This window comes from Suricata suricatta, chromosome 13 (genome assembly GCF_006229205.1).
Source record: "Suricata suricatta isolate VVHF042 chromosome 13, meerkat_22Aug2017_6uvM2_HiC, whole genome shotgun sequence".
In the NCBI taxonomy this organism is placed as follows: Eukaryota; Metazoa; Chordata; class Mammalia; order Carnivora; family Herpestidae; genus Suricata; species Suricata suricatta.
Genome location: NC_043712.1, coordinates 53,989,927 through 54,007,835, shown reverse-complemented (window position 1 = coordinate 54,007,835; position 17,909 = coordinate 53,989,927). Strand labels below are relative to the sequence as shown.

The following is a 17,909-nucleotide window of genomic DNA, read 5'->3' as shown; positions in this document are numbered from 1 at the left end:
TACACTTCATGTGTCATCTCCCCTAGGAGTCATTGTCACTCTCTCTCCAGAAGGAGACTTGACAACATTTTCTACCTTCATTGTTGCCCATGCAGGCCCCACTAGCTGCCTTCTTGTAAGTCCTGGGTCTATTTACACGAATGTTTCTTGTACTGGGCTATAAAATCCTTGAGGGACAAGACCAGGAGTCACTTATCTTTAACATCCTGGTAAGGGCTCTGTAATTGTTCACTGAATTAATACATAATATACCAATCAAAGCTTTACAGAGAAAGAGACACAAGATACATACCTCCTTATTTTGAGAATTCTCTGAGGTAGAAGGCAAAGGTTCTACTGTATTTCCAGGACATACAGCCATCTGACTCACAGCATCTTTATTTCTAAAAGAAAGAGTATTGACCTATCACAGCATAATGATTCATATTATTTTTATTCTTTCACTTGAAGACTCAGAAGGATTATTAGAAAAAATTCTGCAACCTCAAAGACCTGGGACTATAACATTCTTACATTTATAAATGTCTTATTTTCATTTAAAAGAACTCTGAATTGAAAGCCTAATAGAAAGTACTTAGTGAACCAGAAAAAAAGTGCTTACCTGATAAAAATTATTTTTACTTTTGAAGGAGCACATTTAATGATTGAAGAAGCATTCTGATGACTTCTTCCATATAAAATTTGACCATTGATCTATGAGAAACAAATAGCATTAATTGAGCCTGAAATTCTAATTTTACTAATTTCTTACCATACTATTTACCTAATAAAAAGGTCATTTTTTTCTTCCTATAAAATATCATATGTGTGTCCCTTCCAAGAACATGAACCTGACTTTGAAGGGGAATAAAGAAAAGCTTATGTTTGAAGCTGATGTTACAATGACGTGTGCAGTGTGATCCCCAAAGACAACAGAGGCAGCACTTAGAGTGAGGTTCCTGGTGGGCACTGGGGCTCCACACATTCTGACAAAGCAAGGGCTCTCCCGGAAGCCCTAGAGACCTCCACAGACCATCTAGGGAAGTCCCCTATGGTCACAGATCTTAGTTGGTCTCAAGACTCAGGCCCTGGGACTGGGATGCTGATAGAAGCATGCCAGGAAGCAGAAGGTACCCAAGCAGAACAATACCTAATGGAACCTGCCAGTCATCTTAGCCACTGCTGACTGAGCGTTCCTGGCCAAGGGAGAAGCACAGGCATGCAAGGAAAAGGATTAAGGAAATATAAAGACACATGGGTCCTAGCCTCCAGGAGGCAAGGACAAACAAAACAAGCATATGTGATTTTAAACACTATAAAACCTGGTCCAGAAATTTATTTGGTTTGAAGGGCTGAGTTACTGTTTTTATTATTTAGCCTTAACCTTGACCCCACCTCACCCCACCCCTATCACTTCTACCATTAGGAATTCAACTTCCACTATGTCCAGTGGTCAACCTCATTACTAAGGAGTGATTGGTCGTTTGCCTTTTCAAAAGCTCCTAATAAAAATGCAGCACACAAAAAAATGTTTTTGAAGTGTGATCTTTATTACTGTCTTGGGGCAAAAATTGTTTCTGGTGCTCCGCAGTCACAACCTTTTAATGGAAGTTAATGGGAACATGGACTCTACTTAGTAGAGATTTGGTTTAGAGCCAAACTTTCTGCAGTGCATCTATTTTATTAGGCAAGCAACAGTGTTCTCAGTCACCATATGAGGCCCGGGTGGATTTTCTGGAAACTGATGACTCCAGTACACCAATTCGGCAAGACTGAATTCGGTGTTCAGCGTTTCCCATGAAGCACTCACCTCTAGAAGCTCATCTGCAATCTGCAGTCGGCCATCTTTCCCAGCTGCTCCGTTCGGATCAATCCCCACTATAAAGACACTCATCCTCGATCGGTCTTTGTTTCCAGCAAGACTTAGGCCCAGACCACTACGACCTTTCTCCAGTTCAATCATATGCAGCTCTCCTGTTAGGGTTCCATAACGCTCTCTGATGTTTTCTACACACAACAAAACAACAACAACAACCAAATTATAGGTTAATTCACAACTAGATGTTTTACTATGGAGGGTTATTTAGCTTCAAAAGGACATTACTTGGACCAAAATGTAAATCCTTGGCAGTTAAGGAAAGCTAAATAATCTGGTCCCTGAGGCATCAAGCTAGTTTTCTGGAGTTCCCAAACTTCGAGCAATTTCTTTGTATCTAGGGTGCAGACAATGTCTAATTAAGCAGTTCATCTGGGTGATCAGGCCCAAGAGATTCATATTAACAAACCCTCAAAAGACTCTGATGAAAACAAAGCACTACTCCATCATCTGCAGAGAAGAGAACATTCAGAGGATTTATCTTCACTGATCAGTGGATCCTTCTCTCCCATAAGAAATCTTGCCTATGTGTCACATCATGTCGGGTAGCTTCTTGGTATGTACACTAATAAAGAGGATGCATTTTCTTGTTGGACAGAGCCACTAGGCCAGGACAAATCAATGTACCTGTCTCAGATTTAGGACCCATGTCCTCATTAGATGAGACCAGTCAACTCTCCCATCCCACATGTCCAAGAGGTACAATTTATTCTTGAGGGGGCAAGGCTACATGCAGGTGCCCTAGGCCACAGGCCCTGATGAACAACCAGCCAGGAGCCAACACTAATTTCTAGCCATGTGCGCAAGCCACCCAGAAGGCCCAGCCCAGCTGAGCCCAGTCAACCACATACCTCTACATAATAATAAACTGTTTCCTTGAGCCATTAAGTATTGGGGTAGCTTGTGACAAGACATTCCCTTTCATGTTTCCTTCAGAGTATATTCTGGCCACCTCAATGGATTAGCAATATATTCTTATTTTATTGAAAATAGACTAGAAAACTGGAAACTTTACAAATTTTCTCTTAGAAAATGTACTGTCCAGCTGATGTCATGCATTCCATATTCTTAACTGCACCAACTTCATAAAGTGCCATTTCCTGACTCCTAGACTCTAGCAGCACAACCTTTACACCCTTTGTTTCCTAAAAGCATATGTTGTGCCTTTCTTAAAGGAATTACATTTTAAAAACAAAACTTTTTAAAGCACTGATACGTAACTCTTTGGTAAATTTTTAATATTTCCTTATAAAAAGGCTTATTTCATTAGGAAAAAAGACATCTCAATGCCCTAGTGCCCTAATAATGGCTGCCTTTGAATGCTTCTCATGCATCAGACATTGCGGTTTGCACTCCTCAGGCATCATCAAATTTGATGTTAGTGACCGGAGGTGAGGACTGCACTTTCAAAAGAGATATGGCCCCTGCGCAGAAACTCAGAGGCAGTTAAACAACTTGCCAAACGCCCCAAGTTTTTACCTCAATGCTTACTATGCCACCACCTTGGTACAGGCAATACCAGAATTTAAGGCAAATACAAATAGCAACCAGATTTTACAATGAGGAACGTGAGGTCTGAAGAGGAACAATGACTTGTTCAAGACCAAAAGGTGGCGGATCCTGTACTAGCTTCTGAGAGAGTGCCTGGCCCTCTTTACCGCTCACACAAATGGCAGTGGGCTCAAGCAGGAACGCTCAGCGAGGAGCAGGAAAGGAAGAATATGAGTTCATGCTTTGGGAATGTGTGCAGTATCCAGGCAAAACAAACAGTATTTTTTCCAAACAAAACTGCAGGATGTAGAACTAAAGCTGCAACATACTTACCCATCCAGGGCATACGCCTTGAGAAACCCAGAGCTACTTTAATGTCTCCATTAAAATTGAATGTATCACAAAAGACAACTTACTCCAGCTGTAACCAAACTCATCCTCTTTGTCCACATCTTCTGAGATTTTGCTTGCAGATGATTGTGTATGATCAGTGCTCATTTCTGCAGATGCCGAAGAAGGGGGTGGAGGCACACTGCACAAAGGAGCCTTTTCTGGCTCTGATTCTGACTGAGTGGGTGCCTACGGGAACAAGAAGAATGCGGTGGGCATGTGCAGTCAAAGGAAGGAAAACTTAAGTAAAAGAAATAAAAGCATAATGTCAAAAACTGGTTTTAAAATATCTGACACATATATAATCAAAAAATGTATATATAATGGTAGACAGGATTCAGGTAAAGTTTAAACATATCAAAAATATAGTATGTTCAGAGCATAATTCACTGAACTGTTATTTGGTATCTTAGGGCAATGATTTTTTCAATTTGAAGGCTTAAATAACTTAAGATAGAAAAAACTGCACAAACTTCCCCTTTTGCAAAAAAATTCTCATTCAAAAGTTTTCATAAATATGTAGGGTCTGGGCAAGATTTTTGTGGGTCTAGAAAAGTCTTCCAAAAAACTAGGAAAAAAAATTTGAACTAAGTTAATCAAGTAATAAAAGAAGTTCAAAGGTCATCTATATACAAAGAATTCTTCATTGCTACCTGAATCCTCTCTCCAAATGACTCTCTTAACAAACCCATGAAAAAGAGCATTACACATGCAGGTTCATCTATCGGGGGCCACACGGACTCAGACCCGAGAAGCAGGTTTTAAGGGACAGCACCATCATTCCCTTGCCAAGGGAGTTCACAAGGCAGGGGAGAAAACACGAAAGACCACTTCATACAAACCCAAAGTACGGCATACTTGCTATCACATAGGGCTATCAGTCCTATTTCAAAAAAAGCACTTGGTTACGAGTTCTTGTATTACAGATTATCAAATAGAATATTAGAGTTGGAAAGTCCCATAAGTCACTGAGTTCATTTTACTCATTTTGCAGATGAAAAACTTGAGGCATTGGCAAGAGAAGATTTTGTTCAAAATCACACTGGCACTAGATTTCTATTGCCTCAATTCTTAATCCGATACACTGCCCATTGTGCCATTCTGTCTCCTCCAATTTCCATAGTTAGACAGCATCTAATTCAATGGTCAGAGATACCCAGTTAAAGTTTTATCCATGGTATGAAGCTGTCCCTGACTCCTTGATCTACATTTTTCCTATTCTTATTTTACCCTTTTCCATACAAAAATCCCTCTGATATACCTCATTTTATATGCGTAGAGCTGGAAAAAGATTGTGATGAAAAAAAACTTCCTATAGAACACATCACATGATAAGCATGCATAAATATTTAGAAATTAACTGGTGTCAAGAATCAGAATACAACAAAATATATCTATATACTACAACTATATAGCACTGAAAGTGATCTTTTCTTTGTTGATTCAGAAATCACTTCAAGATGCTAAGCTGTCCCCAAATGAACCTAATAAATATCAATTACTATTCTTCTGGCAAAGTAATAGAAAGCTCCTTGGTAGAGACTTATAGACAATAGATTTTCAAGTTACAAAATATACTGTGTTAAAATGTTTGGTTTATACACAACTGGCCACCCAGACAAAAACTACCATTCCAAACAAAACCCTTGTTATCTTCCCAAATTTATGCCATAAAACTCTCAAATCAACAATGTACAATAAAAATGTCCAACAAACAAAAAAACTCCTTTGATCCACTTAACATACTAAGGTAGGGGTGGCAGGGAGGGAGGAGGATGTAATTTACATTTTTTCTGGTTAAAATAAAAATAATTTCTCTATAACAAGAGAAGATATTAGCAAGTGTAAATTAAGCCCATTTGATTTTTAAAATGAACAAAATCTGATTTAAGCTTCCCATAATTTTAATAAGTTTATAGACGTAAATATTATAGATCTTGCTAACTTTGCTTGCATAACTTTCCTGAGCTGTGATTTTCCTTAAAAATAACAAAATCTGCCTAAAATATTGTTTAGGACCTGACTCAGGCAGGTCCATGAGTAAACTAAAACAGTGTCCTAACATTACTGAGTAATCATAAAATGAATACAAGACTGTATTTACTAAAAGTGCAAGCAATTAGGTGTTCTTTTTTACTATTCCTGAAACCCTCATTGTCAATGAGATTGTGGAATTAGCTTGTAGTTGACAGTTAAGATTTCTTAATGAAAATATAACTCTTTAACAAAGATCGTTTAGCCTTCATTGGCAAAAAAAAAAAAAAAAAAGCAAAGTGCACTTGAAATCACTCCATGCCATGTATGCACACAAGTTAACACACACCATAGCACACTGTAACACACCTACTTACTCATGAAAATTTCACACTGAGACAAACCTTAAATGGTGTGGGAGCAAAAGGGTTAGTTGGGGAACAACGGAAGGTAACTCTACTTGAATTCTGTAATTCCTACAGTAACAGAAAACATATTCCTTCAGATACAACATCTTTGGTTAACCATATTACAGTAACATGAAACCGCAATGAATATTCATAAAATGCTTCCTGAAATTGTTGAAAGCTTTCTTCCTTATCATGATCAAATTATCATATAGAGATTGTTGTTTTTGTTTTAATTCTGGGTTTATAATTTCATCAGAATATGAGACTATCCAAGTATAGGTTTAGAAGCATTAAAACAGTGGCCTGTTTCCTCATTCAGGCATTTACATGGACACACTCTATGAATATTCAACACACTCCTGCATATACACAATTATTTGTAGAGTGATTGACTCACAGAGGGCTTTTTTAGGACCACCTTGTATATAAGTCTGAGAAGGATTAAAATCAATATAAGGCTTTAAATAAATTATGTGTGAAAGCAGTTCATATATTTGGCAATAACAAAAATTTAAATATCAGAAAATTTAACTCACACCAAAATATAGGAAAGGCCTTGGATTCGTAATTCTCCCTCACTGTTCAGAAGGGCCATTTAATTTCAGCTATAAAAATGATATGCTCTGGCAAAAAAAAATGTCCTTAAGAAAGGATCTGCATGCCCACTTAAAACACACAGGTTTTTGGGTTTTTTTCCCTGCCCAAATTTAGTAAACAGTGAACTAGGACAAAGGCATAACAAAGAATGAAACATTTGCAAAAGGCAATGAATGGCAAGACAATGGCATTATCCAACCTTGTCAGCGTTGAACTGAAGAGAATCAGCAAATGGGTTAGTGCTGCTGAAGTGGTACTTAGGGTAAAGGCTGTGCGGCAAGGAAGGCAAAGGGGATTTCTAAAAGGAAACATAAGAGGCGCTGAGCGCAAAGGAAACATATTTAAAGCAACTCAAGTTTTAAGAACAAAGTACTGACTTAAATAACTGTGAAATCACTAGATCCAGTCAGATCTAGTGATTAAGAGCAACATCATATTAAACAGTCTAGAACCGAAGGTTTACCTCTTAGTGAGCTGGATCTACACCTCCATCTAAATCTGGCTACAAACTAAGCAGGATATGAGCTGGTGAAACGGATACCACATTTCTTCTTTTCACTGTCACAGACAGATGCACATATACTTTGTCCACTCTACATATTCATGTATGTCCCAAGCATACCAGTAAACAGGTTTCAAAACAAAAACCATAAATGTTTTTTGTTTACATTTAAAAGCAAACTATGTTTTATTTTGTAAAGCAAAAAAGAAATGGTCTATCAGCTGCAGAATGCAAATTAAACATTTGTCTGCTAGTTCACTGGTAACCTTCATGATGCTTTTATCTTGCTTCCCAGGAGGGAAAGTTTTCAAACTTAGATTAGATATTAAGGTTGCTTCAGGTTAACAGTATTATCCATTTAAAAAATAAAACCAACAATTTTAAAGAAATGAACCACTGTACAGTGGTTTATTTCTGTCCATTTTTTGTGCAGGTAGAAACATTGGTTTTTTAAAAATATCCTATAAAAGTTCCCGTATGAGGGGGAATTTATGAGGCTATGAATATATTGAAGTCCTGCCTTAGAGTGTTTCTCAAAGAGTTTGTGGCTTGAGATACTCCCTGAGCTAGGACTATTGGAGTTGAATATATGTATTAGAGGCAGGATGACTGCCAGATAGAATTTAGCATTTTCATAGTTTAAAAAAAATGAAAGTAATTTCCTTAGCACAATAAATTCTTCTCCTTTTCATACCCGCTATCTTCTTCTTTTATTGACTGTATCTTCCAGGGGAAATTGCAGACATTCAAAATTCATTTTGGCTCCAATTAAATGTTTGTGTTACTTCTGTCTATAAAAAAGCCCTACTGGCAGGCATCCGGAGTAGGGAGAGGCTGTCACGTGATGCCACCCTGTATGGGAGAATACTCTGCAAAGGCTCTCTCCTCAGTACGCCTGTACTAAAGCTTATGCCACATTACCCTTTCAATCTGCTCTTCTTGCAATGTTTTTCCTACAGAGGGAAGATGGGAAAAAGAAATGGGCACAATGACATTTCTGCTCATCTCAACTTTCTCTCTGCTTTTCAGTTTAAATGTCAACTCCTGCTTTACAAAAGAAAAGATCACGAATGCCACGGAACATGACCATTTATTAAGGGGGAAGAAATGACTGGGCAGAGATTAAAAACATACTCTAAGTCAACTAACTCCATGCTATGGAAGGTGGACATTATTTCTGATCTCATACATGGAATTTTTAGGTTTGAAGGGAACTTTATAATTCTGTAGAACAATAAAAAAAACATAATGGTAAGAAATGGAATATTTAATGAGAGCTCTAATTTTGTTTCACTTTTTTTCTTCCAATTTTCAGGTCTTATAGGATTAGAATTTGGCCCTGATGGCAGAGTATAAAGTACAGAGGAGTACAGTGAATGAAGTGGTGGATCTATTACTATGAAGAGATATACAGAAACAGGCCATATTCCTTATAAAAAATCAATGATGAAACTTCTACTTATAGTTTGAAGGGCTGATAAAAATCAAAATGTTATTAACTAAGAAGAGGCACAGGAAGGACAAAGACATTCTCTAGTCCATGTTAATAGGGTCTACCCTTTGGTATGACAATGTGGTCCAACTGATGAAACTGTCAGTAATAAGTACAGAATTTATTATTAATTATTGTAATTATTTGATTATTCTCAGTTCTGGGAAATTCTGATTCTTGAATAGTCTAGGTGCCAAAGAGAGTGACTGTCTTTTCATCCTATGTATTGAATTTTTTTGAAGTTCTATTGTATCTACAAATAAAACATTGTCCATTAAGAAAGCCTTCTGTATCTGTGGGGATTTTTCCCTTTAGATTACTAGAGACATGATTATTTCCACAAGGAAATGCAAAATTCTGACTTCCCAAAGCTGAATGTGTAGGTAGAGGAGGAAAAGTATTTCTCCTCTATTCATCTTAAGTTCTCAGCTGGCCCTCTGTAATAAAAAAGAGATTAACAAGAGAAAAGTATATATATTGATTTAATGGTAACTTTTATGTGAAACAGAGCCTTCATAAGATAAGAAAAAAGTGAAGAAATAGTTAGACTTGAGATTTTTTTTTTATGGTAGGTTTGCTGATGCATGGAAAGTCATGGAAAATATGATAGGACAAAAGAGTATGAACTTAAGTGGGAAATCTGAGGAAAACTTAGCAAGGTCTGTTCATTCAGATTTTGCCCAGTGTCCCTTTGTCTTTGGAGGTAAAGATGTTCCTTTCCTCCAGGTATGGGGAGGGCACCTCTCAGAGGGAGGTTCTGTGACCTGTATCAGGGGAGAAGGGGGAGGTCAGAGTCCTTCCAGCACCTGCCTTTTCCTTAATTCTTTCAGCTTAAAATATTCAATATGCTCTATTTTGGGGTAGCCTGCCCTGAATCCTGTCACATGTAACTGGACTAAACATGTCACTCTAAGCAAGATTTATCCTGGATTAACTGCTATAAAATCAAGAGTCATTATACCTCAGATGATAAAATAGCAGCATTCTCCAGGTGTATGAGAAAATATCTTCCCAGCTCATTAGAAATTGTAACTGGCATTGAAAGAAATGTCTGCAATTTAAGTTTTTAAAAGTACTATGAAGAATCCTATTCAGCAGTTTACAGTACTGTCCTACATGATATACAAGTTGGAAATTAAAAATAAAACAAAGGAATAAAACCTGCCCACGTACAAAAATATGGTCTTAACATAAACAGCCATTTGCCAACATCATCATTCTGTATCTACGTTGGACACAACAAATGGAAACAAATGTGGAAAGATTTGTAGTTATTTAAACAAACTGAATACCATTTGAAGAGAATTGCAGCATGTTGCAGCCCTACCATTTGGCAGATTTTCTCATTTGAATGGATAATTATTACCCAACAATAAACAACGAAATGATTAAAAACTGCAGATGTGAAGATTATTGCTTACATTAAGAACTACTAAATTCATCTCTTACAGTAAATCCACCCCAGAGCTACACCTGTCCTGACAGCAGAAGGACCAACAGGATAAATCTGGTCACTTTGAATCCCACTGCACAGAATACTGAGAAGTCACTTTGCTGATCTCACCGACAGAGATGTCGACTACTCTCTTTCCATCATTTGGGCACTGATTTCTTGATTCTTGATTTTAAAATTATAAAATAATTACATATTTTAAGTTTCAGATGGTTCTTTTAGCTTCCCTTACATATATTGACATTTTTCTTTTAATTAAAGCTAATGAGAGGGTATTTCAAAGAGAATCAGTATGACAGGGTTTTGTGTGTGTGTGTGTTTTATTTCGTCTTTACTAAGATCTAGAAGGAGAACCTCTGTGAGCTTCAGAACATCTAAAAACCTCCTGAAATGATAGGCAAACTTTTCAGTGAATGTGTATGGTTTTGAAGAACTTTCCAAGAGGCATGTTTAAGAACTGCTGCATGTGCAAATAAGTTCTTTTAACTGAGATGTAAGAAGGAATAGTGTGAAAAAACAGTTTTAAACTCTTGGCATAATTTTCACCTTCAGAATCATCAGGGCATGTCAAATCCACAAAGCCTCGCTTAGTCTCTTCTCCATCAACAACACTGATTAAATGCATTCATTCTATTTTACAGAATATTTTTTCAAGCCATTTTACCTGTCAGGACTGATGGTAAAATGGGTTAGTAGGTTTTTGTCTGCCAGGGGCTATCCAGTGATGAGGAACTCTACAGTGACTGGCTGGGAAGCAGCAGTTACGAAATCACTAGCATATAAACGTACTGCTTAAATTTCCACTATGTAGCATGTTCAGTGGGATAAACAAATACATTCACAATGATTCACAAGTGATCATGGGATTGCATAAACTGGAAATACTGTCTAGAGAATAAATGTAGAAAGAAACTGTAATCTCTCTGGCTTCTCAGGGACTCCACCAGAAGTTACACACTATTAAGTTAAATGATTATATCACATTCCTCTTAACAACTTACAGATTTTGTATTATGATGAAAACTAAAAATTATTCATCTAGATACTGATGGCCACCAATGAATCCTACTTCTCTGTGTTTTCAATGGACTTCCAGTGTTTATTAAACATGGTAGAAGAGATTTCCAGGATAACTCAATAAAAAAAAATATGAAATTTTAACAAGTCTCCTGAGATTTCAACAGTGGATATCTGCTCTTAGAGACAACTTGGCCCTTATGACATTAGATTCCAAGTTGAACACTGTTTGGATTTGCCTACCTTGCCCTTTTGGTTTGCTTACCCTTGGTCTGTTTATAATGCTCTGTACCATAAAGACTACAGGGTTGCCTGCTTTCCGAATGGCTTCCACAGCTTGTTCATGGCTTGCATCTCTGAGGTCCATTCCATCCACCTGCAATGGAAGGCCTCAGCTTAACATTTCAAGAAGCTACATAACAACAGAACAACTTGTGGGTCTGGAGTTTTGAGGATCCTGGGTGAGGCTCCTGGAAAATCTGTTTCAGAGTCAAAACTAATGGTGACTACTTGTAAGGCTCCAGAACTCTTAATTTGTTCAGCAGACTTGTGGTCCCTTATTTTGGACACTGATTATGATCTCCAATAATCAACCAAAATAATAATCAGTTGAAAGAAGGCTCTGCTTCTGCTTTCCTTACACTATCAGTTGTTCCTTTAAATTAGGAAATCAACATCATTAAAGAAATCATTTGAGGACTGTCTTCATCATGAGAATCACAACAAATTTGCTTCCGACTCATTATAGATCAGTCTGGGAAATGGGTGGGTGATGCTTAGTGTGTTTCTCTCTGTATAGGGACACTTGAATTTAAAAACAAAAGACTGATGTTCAGAAAAATCGGGTTATGGCAAGATTAGTTTTGCAAAGGAATCTTTGTAGTAGACATGACAGGAGCTGGAAGCCAAGAAATTGTGCTTGTTAGTAATTCTTATATAAACAGCTTGAAAATGAATGTTATTTTGTAACTCTTTTTGACCATGGATTGCCTGGTGATCAATCAGTTCAGCTTATGCACTATATGAATAGGAAGGAAAATAGTTTGAAAGGCCAAATGCTAATCCTGCCAGGTTAAAACTATAGGATACTATTATCATTTTATCATTTCCAATTACCACAATATGGTATATACAACAAAATAGAAAAACTGGAGTAGACACAATTCTGAAAAAGAAAACTAGTTATTAGATCTCTGTATAGAACATTATCACCTTTAAAAGAACATACATTTAATTGAAAGTCTCCCTTAGGTCAATACTTAGATAATGTAATATGTCTTTCAGTGCTTATAAAAATGGCTTTCATTTTTGTAGAATAAAAGTTAGTATTCACGTCCACTAAATATTCCAGCTGTGGACACATTTACCAGGACATTCCATATCTTTGCTCAAGTGTAAAGAACACTACACTTAGAATGGAATATTGCACAGGTCTCTACCCATCCATTCTAAATACATTTTTAGATACTTGGCAGAGACATGTTTTAGAATCCACAAGATCCCAGAGGCCTAAGGCTTTCTTATTTACTAGAAAAGTCCCTTTACATACGAGCCTTCAACAAACCAGTGCTAAACCTCATACAGTATTTTATAACACACACATTTGAAAGGGACGCTTTAACTCCCTCAATACATTTAAACAACATTTTGGTACAAAACATAGTAAGTCCGTTCTAGAAATAATTATAATTTTTTTTTACTTTTTCTCCTTAGGTCAAAGGTATTTAATAGTGAATTATCCCCTAAAATAAACTATCCTGTGATAATCTGAAATTGGGAACTTTAGATAAGTGTTCTAGCTAAGAAAGAGTTCTTTAAAAGGGTGTTTGGGGCCCCCGCCTCGATGGATCAGTCTGGTAAATATCCAACTCTTGATTTTGGCTGAAGTCATCATCTCATGGTTGGTGAGTTTGAGTCGCACATCGGGCTCTGCACTGACAGCATGGAGCCTGCTAGGGATTCTTTCTTTCCCTCTCTCTGCACCCCCTACCCCCATTCATGCATGAGCACTCTCTCTCTCTCTCTCTCAAAACAAATAGATAAATACTGTTTTTTAAGAGGGGCCAAGATACCACCTAATGAAAGGCAAGAATACACAAAGAGGGGAAAAGCCCATCATTCTTCCTTGTAAATGGCTGGAGGAAAAAACAAAGCAAAACCAAAGACATGACCCTTGTCCTCCCAACTCTCAATCTTCCTCCCTCTTCAGCTCTCAAAGACAATCAACCAGTAAAGGACTAAATAAATAAATCCTGGAACTGTTCATTTTAAAGTTGCAGTTAATATGTTGTCATCTTTTTCTACAGAATTAGTGCATTTTAATGGTAAGTTATATGGATTTGGAAAATGAGAGACAATCACTTGTAGAAATGTAATGGTCCTTATAATAATAAAGCGATTGGTTTCTACTGGGAAGCGGTCTCTTATTCTACTCTAAGACTCCTGACAACTCCCCTCTTACACTAAACTACACTTAGCCTGATCAAACAATTTATCACACTGTTCTGAAGTGACTTGATTACTTGTTAAGTCTGTCACACTTGACAGGCAGGCATGGTGCCTTGTTTACTGCCGAATGCCCAGAGCCTGTCATAGCATCTGGAATGCAACAGCTGTTCCAGGAATATTTGCTGAGTAAATGAGTAGTGACCAAGGAAGAAAAGTCTATTTAAAATATTATACTTTGTTTCAAATTAAGAGATTAGCAGTAATTTGACCAAAATACTTCTCTTGATCATAACAAAGTTACACATACATGAGTTACACACACACACACACACACACACACACACACTCCTCAGTGGCCACAGCACTGAGAAGTAGAAGGAAAATCTGAGCCTGGATTATGGAGGTAGGGAATTTATATAAAAGGTTATCAGGGTGATTAGCATACAAGATTTACCAAAGAAACTCACTTGGAAAACAATCTTATTCAACAAAGTTAATCTACAATTAAATGATCATGACAAAGCATTTCCTGAGATAAAATCTCACTGGAGAGCTTAGTTATGATGTACACATTCTGTACATGTATACATAATTTCAAACAATTCAATTCTTCCCCAAGAAACGTGCTTTGTTTTTTCAAACAGAAGCTCATTATTTTAATTGAGGACCAATGTTTTTAAAAATAGTTGGTTATACCTCCAAACACCAGTGTCTGAATAGAGATACATAACCTGTCACCATGCACTAAAGAGAAAAATTATAGATGGAATGAGACATATGAGAAAGAAATGCTTCCATCACAAACACATTTGATTTTCATGTTGGTCAAATAAGCAATGGAAATATAAGGATTCCCTGAGGAAGGGGGATGGAAGAGGTGAGGAATTTTGGCACAGAAAGCTCACTAGAGGGTACCTCTACTATTCTATCTCCAGGTTTCAAGGTTCCATTTGTGCCAGCTGGACTATCTTCGAGAACATGTTTGATGAAAATGCCCCTCATTACTTCACCGTTGCTCAGACGACTCCCCATGCCTCGTCCACCAACAATGCTGATGCCCAAGGATTTGCTTGGTTCTCTCCAAAGTTCAACCCTATGAAGATAAATAAAATTTTAAACTCTTAAAAGAACGCTTACAAGAGACAAGTCTCACAACGCTGGGTTATGCAATGATTTTTGGGTATGACACCAAAGGCCCAAACAACAAAAGACAAGACAGACAAACTGGACTTTGAAAAAATAAAAACTTGTGTTATTCAAAAACACTATCAATAAAGTAAAAAGGAAACTCATAGAATTGGAGAAAATATTTGCAAATCACTCTTTAGACAAGGTGTTGATATCCAGAATATCAAAAGAACACCAAACAGTAGAAAATTAAGCAATCTGATTAAAAAATGGACAAAGTAATTAAATAGACTTTTCTCCAAAGATGATATACAAATAGCCCAAAAACTCATGAAAGATGTTCAACATCACTGATTATTAGGGAAATGCAAATCAAAACCATAGCGATACCACCTCACACCCACTGGGATGGCTATGATTAAAAAAAAAAAAAACAACAACCCAAAACAACAGCAGCAGCGGCAGCGACAACAACAACAACAAACCAAAGAGAGAAAGGAAGGGTTGGCAAAGAGAAATTGGAACCTTGTGTACTGTTGGTAGGATGCAAAATGTTGCAGCCACTATGGAAAATAGTATGGAAGTTCCTTGAAAAAATTAAAAAAGAATTACCATATGATCCAGCAATTCCATTTCTGGGTACATACACTCCCAAAATCAAGAAAGATCCTGAAGAAATATTTGTACAATCACGTTCACAGAAATATTCACAATAACCAAAAAGCGGAAGCAATCCAAATGTCCATCTAAAGATGAATGGATAAACAAAATGGTATATATAGACCATGGAATATTATTTAGCCTTAAAAAGGAAAAAAAATTCTTTTTACATGCTACAACACAGATGAACCTTGAAAACATTATGGTAAGTGAAATAAGCCAGCTCAGTGGAATAAAGGACAAATACACAATTTCACTGATGTGACATAGGATACAGAGACAGGAGAATGGTAAAAAGTTTTCTTGAGACAAATGAAAATGGAAACACAACATACTAGAACTTACAGGATGAAACAAAAGTAATTCTGAGAGGGCAATAAGTGCCAACATTTAGGGATAAGAAAGATTCCAAATCAACAACCTAACTTTGTAACTTAAGGAACTAGAAAAAGAACACACCAAGCCTAAATTCAGCAGAAGGAAGGAAATAGTAAAGAGCACAACAGAAATAAATGAAATTCAAAATAAGAAAAAAAGAAATAAATGAAATAAGAACAGAAAAATTGTAGAAAAGATTAACCAAACCAAGAGTTGGTTCTTTGAAAAGATAAACAAAATTGACAGACTCTTAGCTACACTTACCAAGGAAAAAGGACCAAAATCAACAAAATTATAAATTAAAAGAAAATATTACAAGTGACACCACAGAAATTCAAAGGATCATAAGAGGCTATTATGAACAACTATATACCAACAAACTTGACAACCTAGAAGGAAAGGAAAAAATCTTAGAAACATACAACTTACTATGATTGAACTAAGAAGAAATAGAAAATCTAAACAGATGAATTACTAGTAAGCAGACTGAATCAGTAATCAACAGTTCTATAACAAAGAGAAGTCCAGAACCGGATAGCTTTGCTGGTAAATTTTACTAATCATTTAAAGAATAAATACCAATCCTCCTAAAATGCTTCCAAAAGTTGAAGAGGAGAGAACACTCCCAAACTCATTGTAGAAGGCCAATATTATCCTGGTACCAAAACCAGAAAACTGCAGGGCAATAGCACTGGTGAATATGAATGCAAAAATTGTTGATAAAATACTAGCAAACTGAATTCTACAGCACACTGAAAGGGCCATTCACCACGATCAAGCAGGATTTATCTCTAGGATGCAAGGATGGTACAAAAAATGGTACAATCTAGGCCAATCAACCAATATGATAAATCACATTAATAAAATGAAGCAATCATATGAACATCCCAATAGACACAGAAAAAAAGCCTTTAACAAAATCTGACATTGATAAAATAAATCAGAGGACACAAATAAATGGAAAGGTACCCATGTTCATTGTTGAAAGAATATGGCTAAAATGTGAATACTACCAAAAGACATCTATAGTAGACTCAATGCAATTCCTATCAAGATTCCAATGGCAATTTTTAGAAAAATATGGAAAAAAAGCTTCCTCTAGAATGTATATGGAATCACAAAAGACTCTAAACAGTCAATGAGATCCTGAGAAAAAAGAACAAAGCAGGAGGTACCATACTTCCTGATTTTAAGCTGTACTTATAAAGTTATAGTCATTCTAAACAGTATAGTTCTGGCATAAAAACAGTCACATAGACCAATGGAACAAAGCCCAAGAATAAACACAAGAATATATCAAGAGCCCAGGAATAAACACAAGAATATATAAGAAGGTCAACTAATATTTGATAAGGGAGGCAAGAATACTCAATGGAGAAAAGAAAGTCTCTTCAATAAATGCTGGTGGGATAATGAAATATTTACCTGTAGAAGAACAGACTCTTATTTTATACCACTGACAAAAATTAACTTGAAATGGATTAAGGATTTAAATATAAAACCTGAAACCTACTGTGATCATCTTTCTATGATACATATAAAATCAAGCCATCATGCTATTTGCCTTACACTTATACAATGATGTATGTTCAATTATTACTCAATAAAACTGGGGGGGGGGGGAAGTAGAATGGTGGTTGCTAGCAAATGGGGTAGGCAGAAATGGGGAGTTATTATTTAACCGGTACAGATTTTCAGTTTTGTAAGATGATGTAGGTTCTGGAGGTAGATGGTAGTGATGGCTATGAAGCAATGTAAATGTTCTTAATGCCAGTGATTTGCACACTTAATGGTTCACGTAGTCAAAAATCATAACTAAATTTTTAAAAACTCAATGTAATGCCATGTTATGTAAGTTAATTTTTGCCAATTTATTAAATATTGCCATTTAAGGTTTTACCAATAGTGAAACAAAATCATTATATTAAATACTTTCTCAATTATGTGTTTTATAAGGTCTGATAGACACTAATGTCATTCTGAAGCTGATATGTTACAAGTAAATGCTGGACTCACACTCCTGGCTGGGACACGAACCAATGTAAAAGTACCATTTTCCAAGAGCTCTAATACCGCAGACATTAAGAAATCAAAAAATTCAGCTACCCCTGAAC

The 17,909-nt window shown here is 36.5% G+C and overlaps 1 protein-coding gene across 12 annotated transcripts in view; it reads right to left on the bottom strand.

Annotated features, from left to right (window-relative positions):
* Positions 1-17,909, bottom strand: part of MPDZ (multiple PDZ domain crumbs cell polarity complex component) — a 146,547-nt gene that overhangs the window by 27,256 nt on the left and 101,382 nt on the right. For 5 of the 12 annotated variants that reach the window (XM_029920278.1, XM_029920276.1, XM_029920271.1 and 2 more), the window contains 8 exons: positions 14,545-14,722; positions 11,447-11,557; positions 6,917-7,015; positions 6,115-6,186; positions 3,763-3,925; positions 1,790-1,986; positions 602-693; positions 293-383 (listed from right to left, as the gene is read on the bottom strand). In XM_029920278.1, coding sequence (XP_029776138.1) covers positions 293-383; positions 602-693; positions 1,790-1,986; positions 3,763-3,925; positions 6,115-6,186; positions 6,917-7,015; positions 11,447-11,557; positions 14,545-14,722 — 1,003 coding nt within the window. The remainder of the gene's footprint in view (positions 1-292; positions 384-601; positions 694-1,789; positions 1,987-3,762; positions 3,926-6,114; positions 6,187-6,916; positions 7,016-11,446; positions 11,558-14,544; positions 14,723-17,909) is intronic. The other 7 variants (XM_029920274.1, XM_029920275.1, XM_029920277.1 and 4 more) reach the window with 3 other exon arrangements.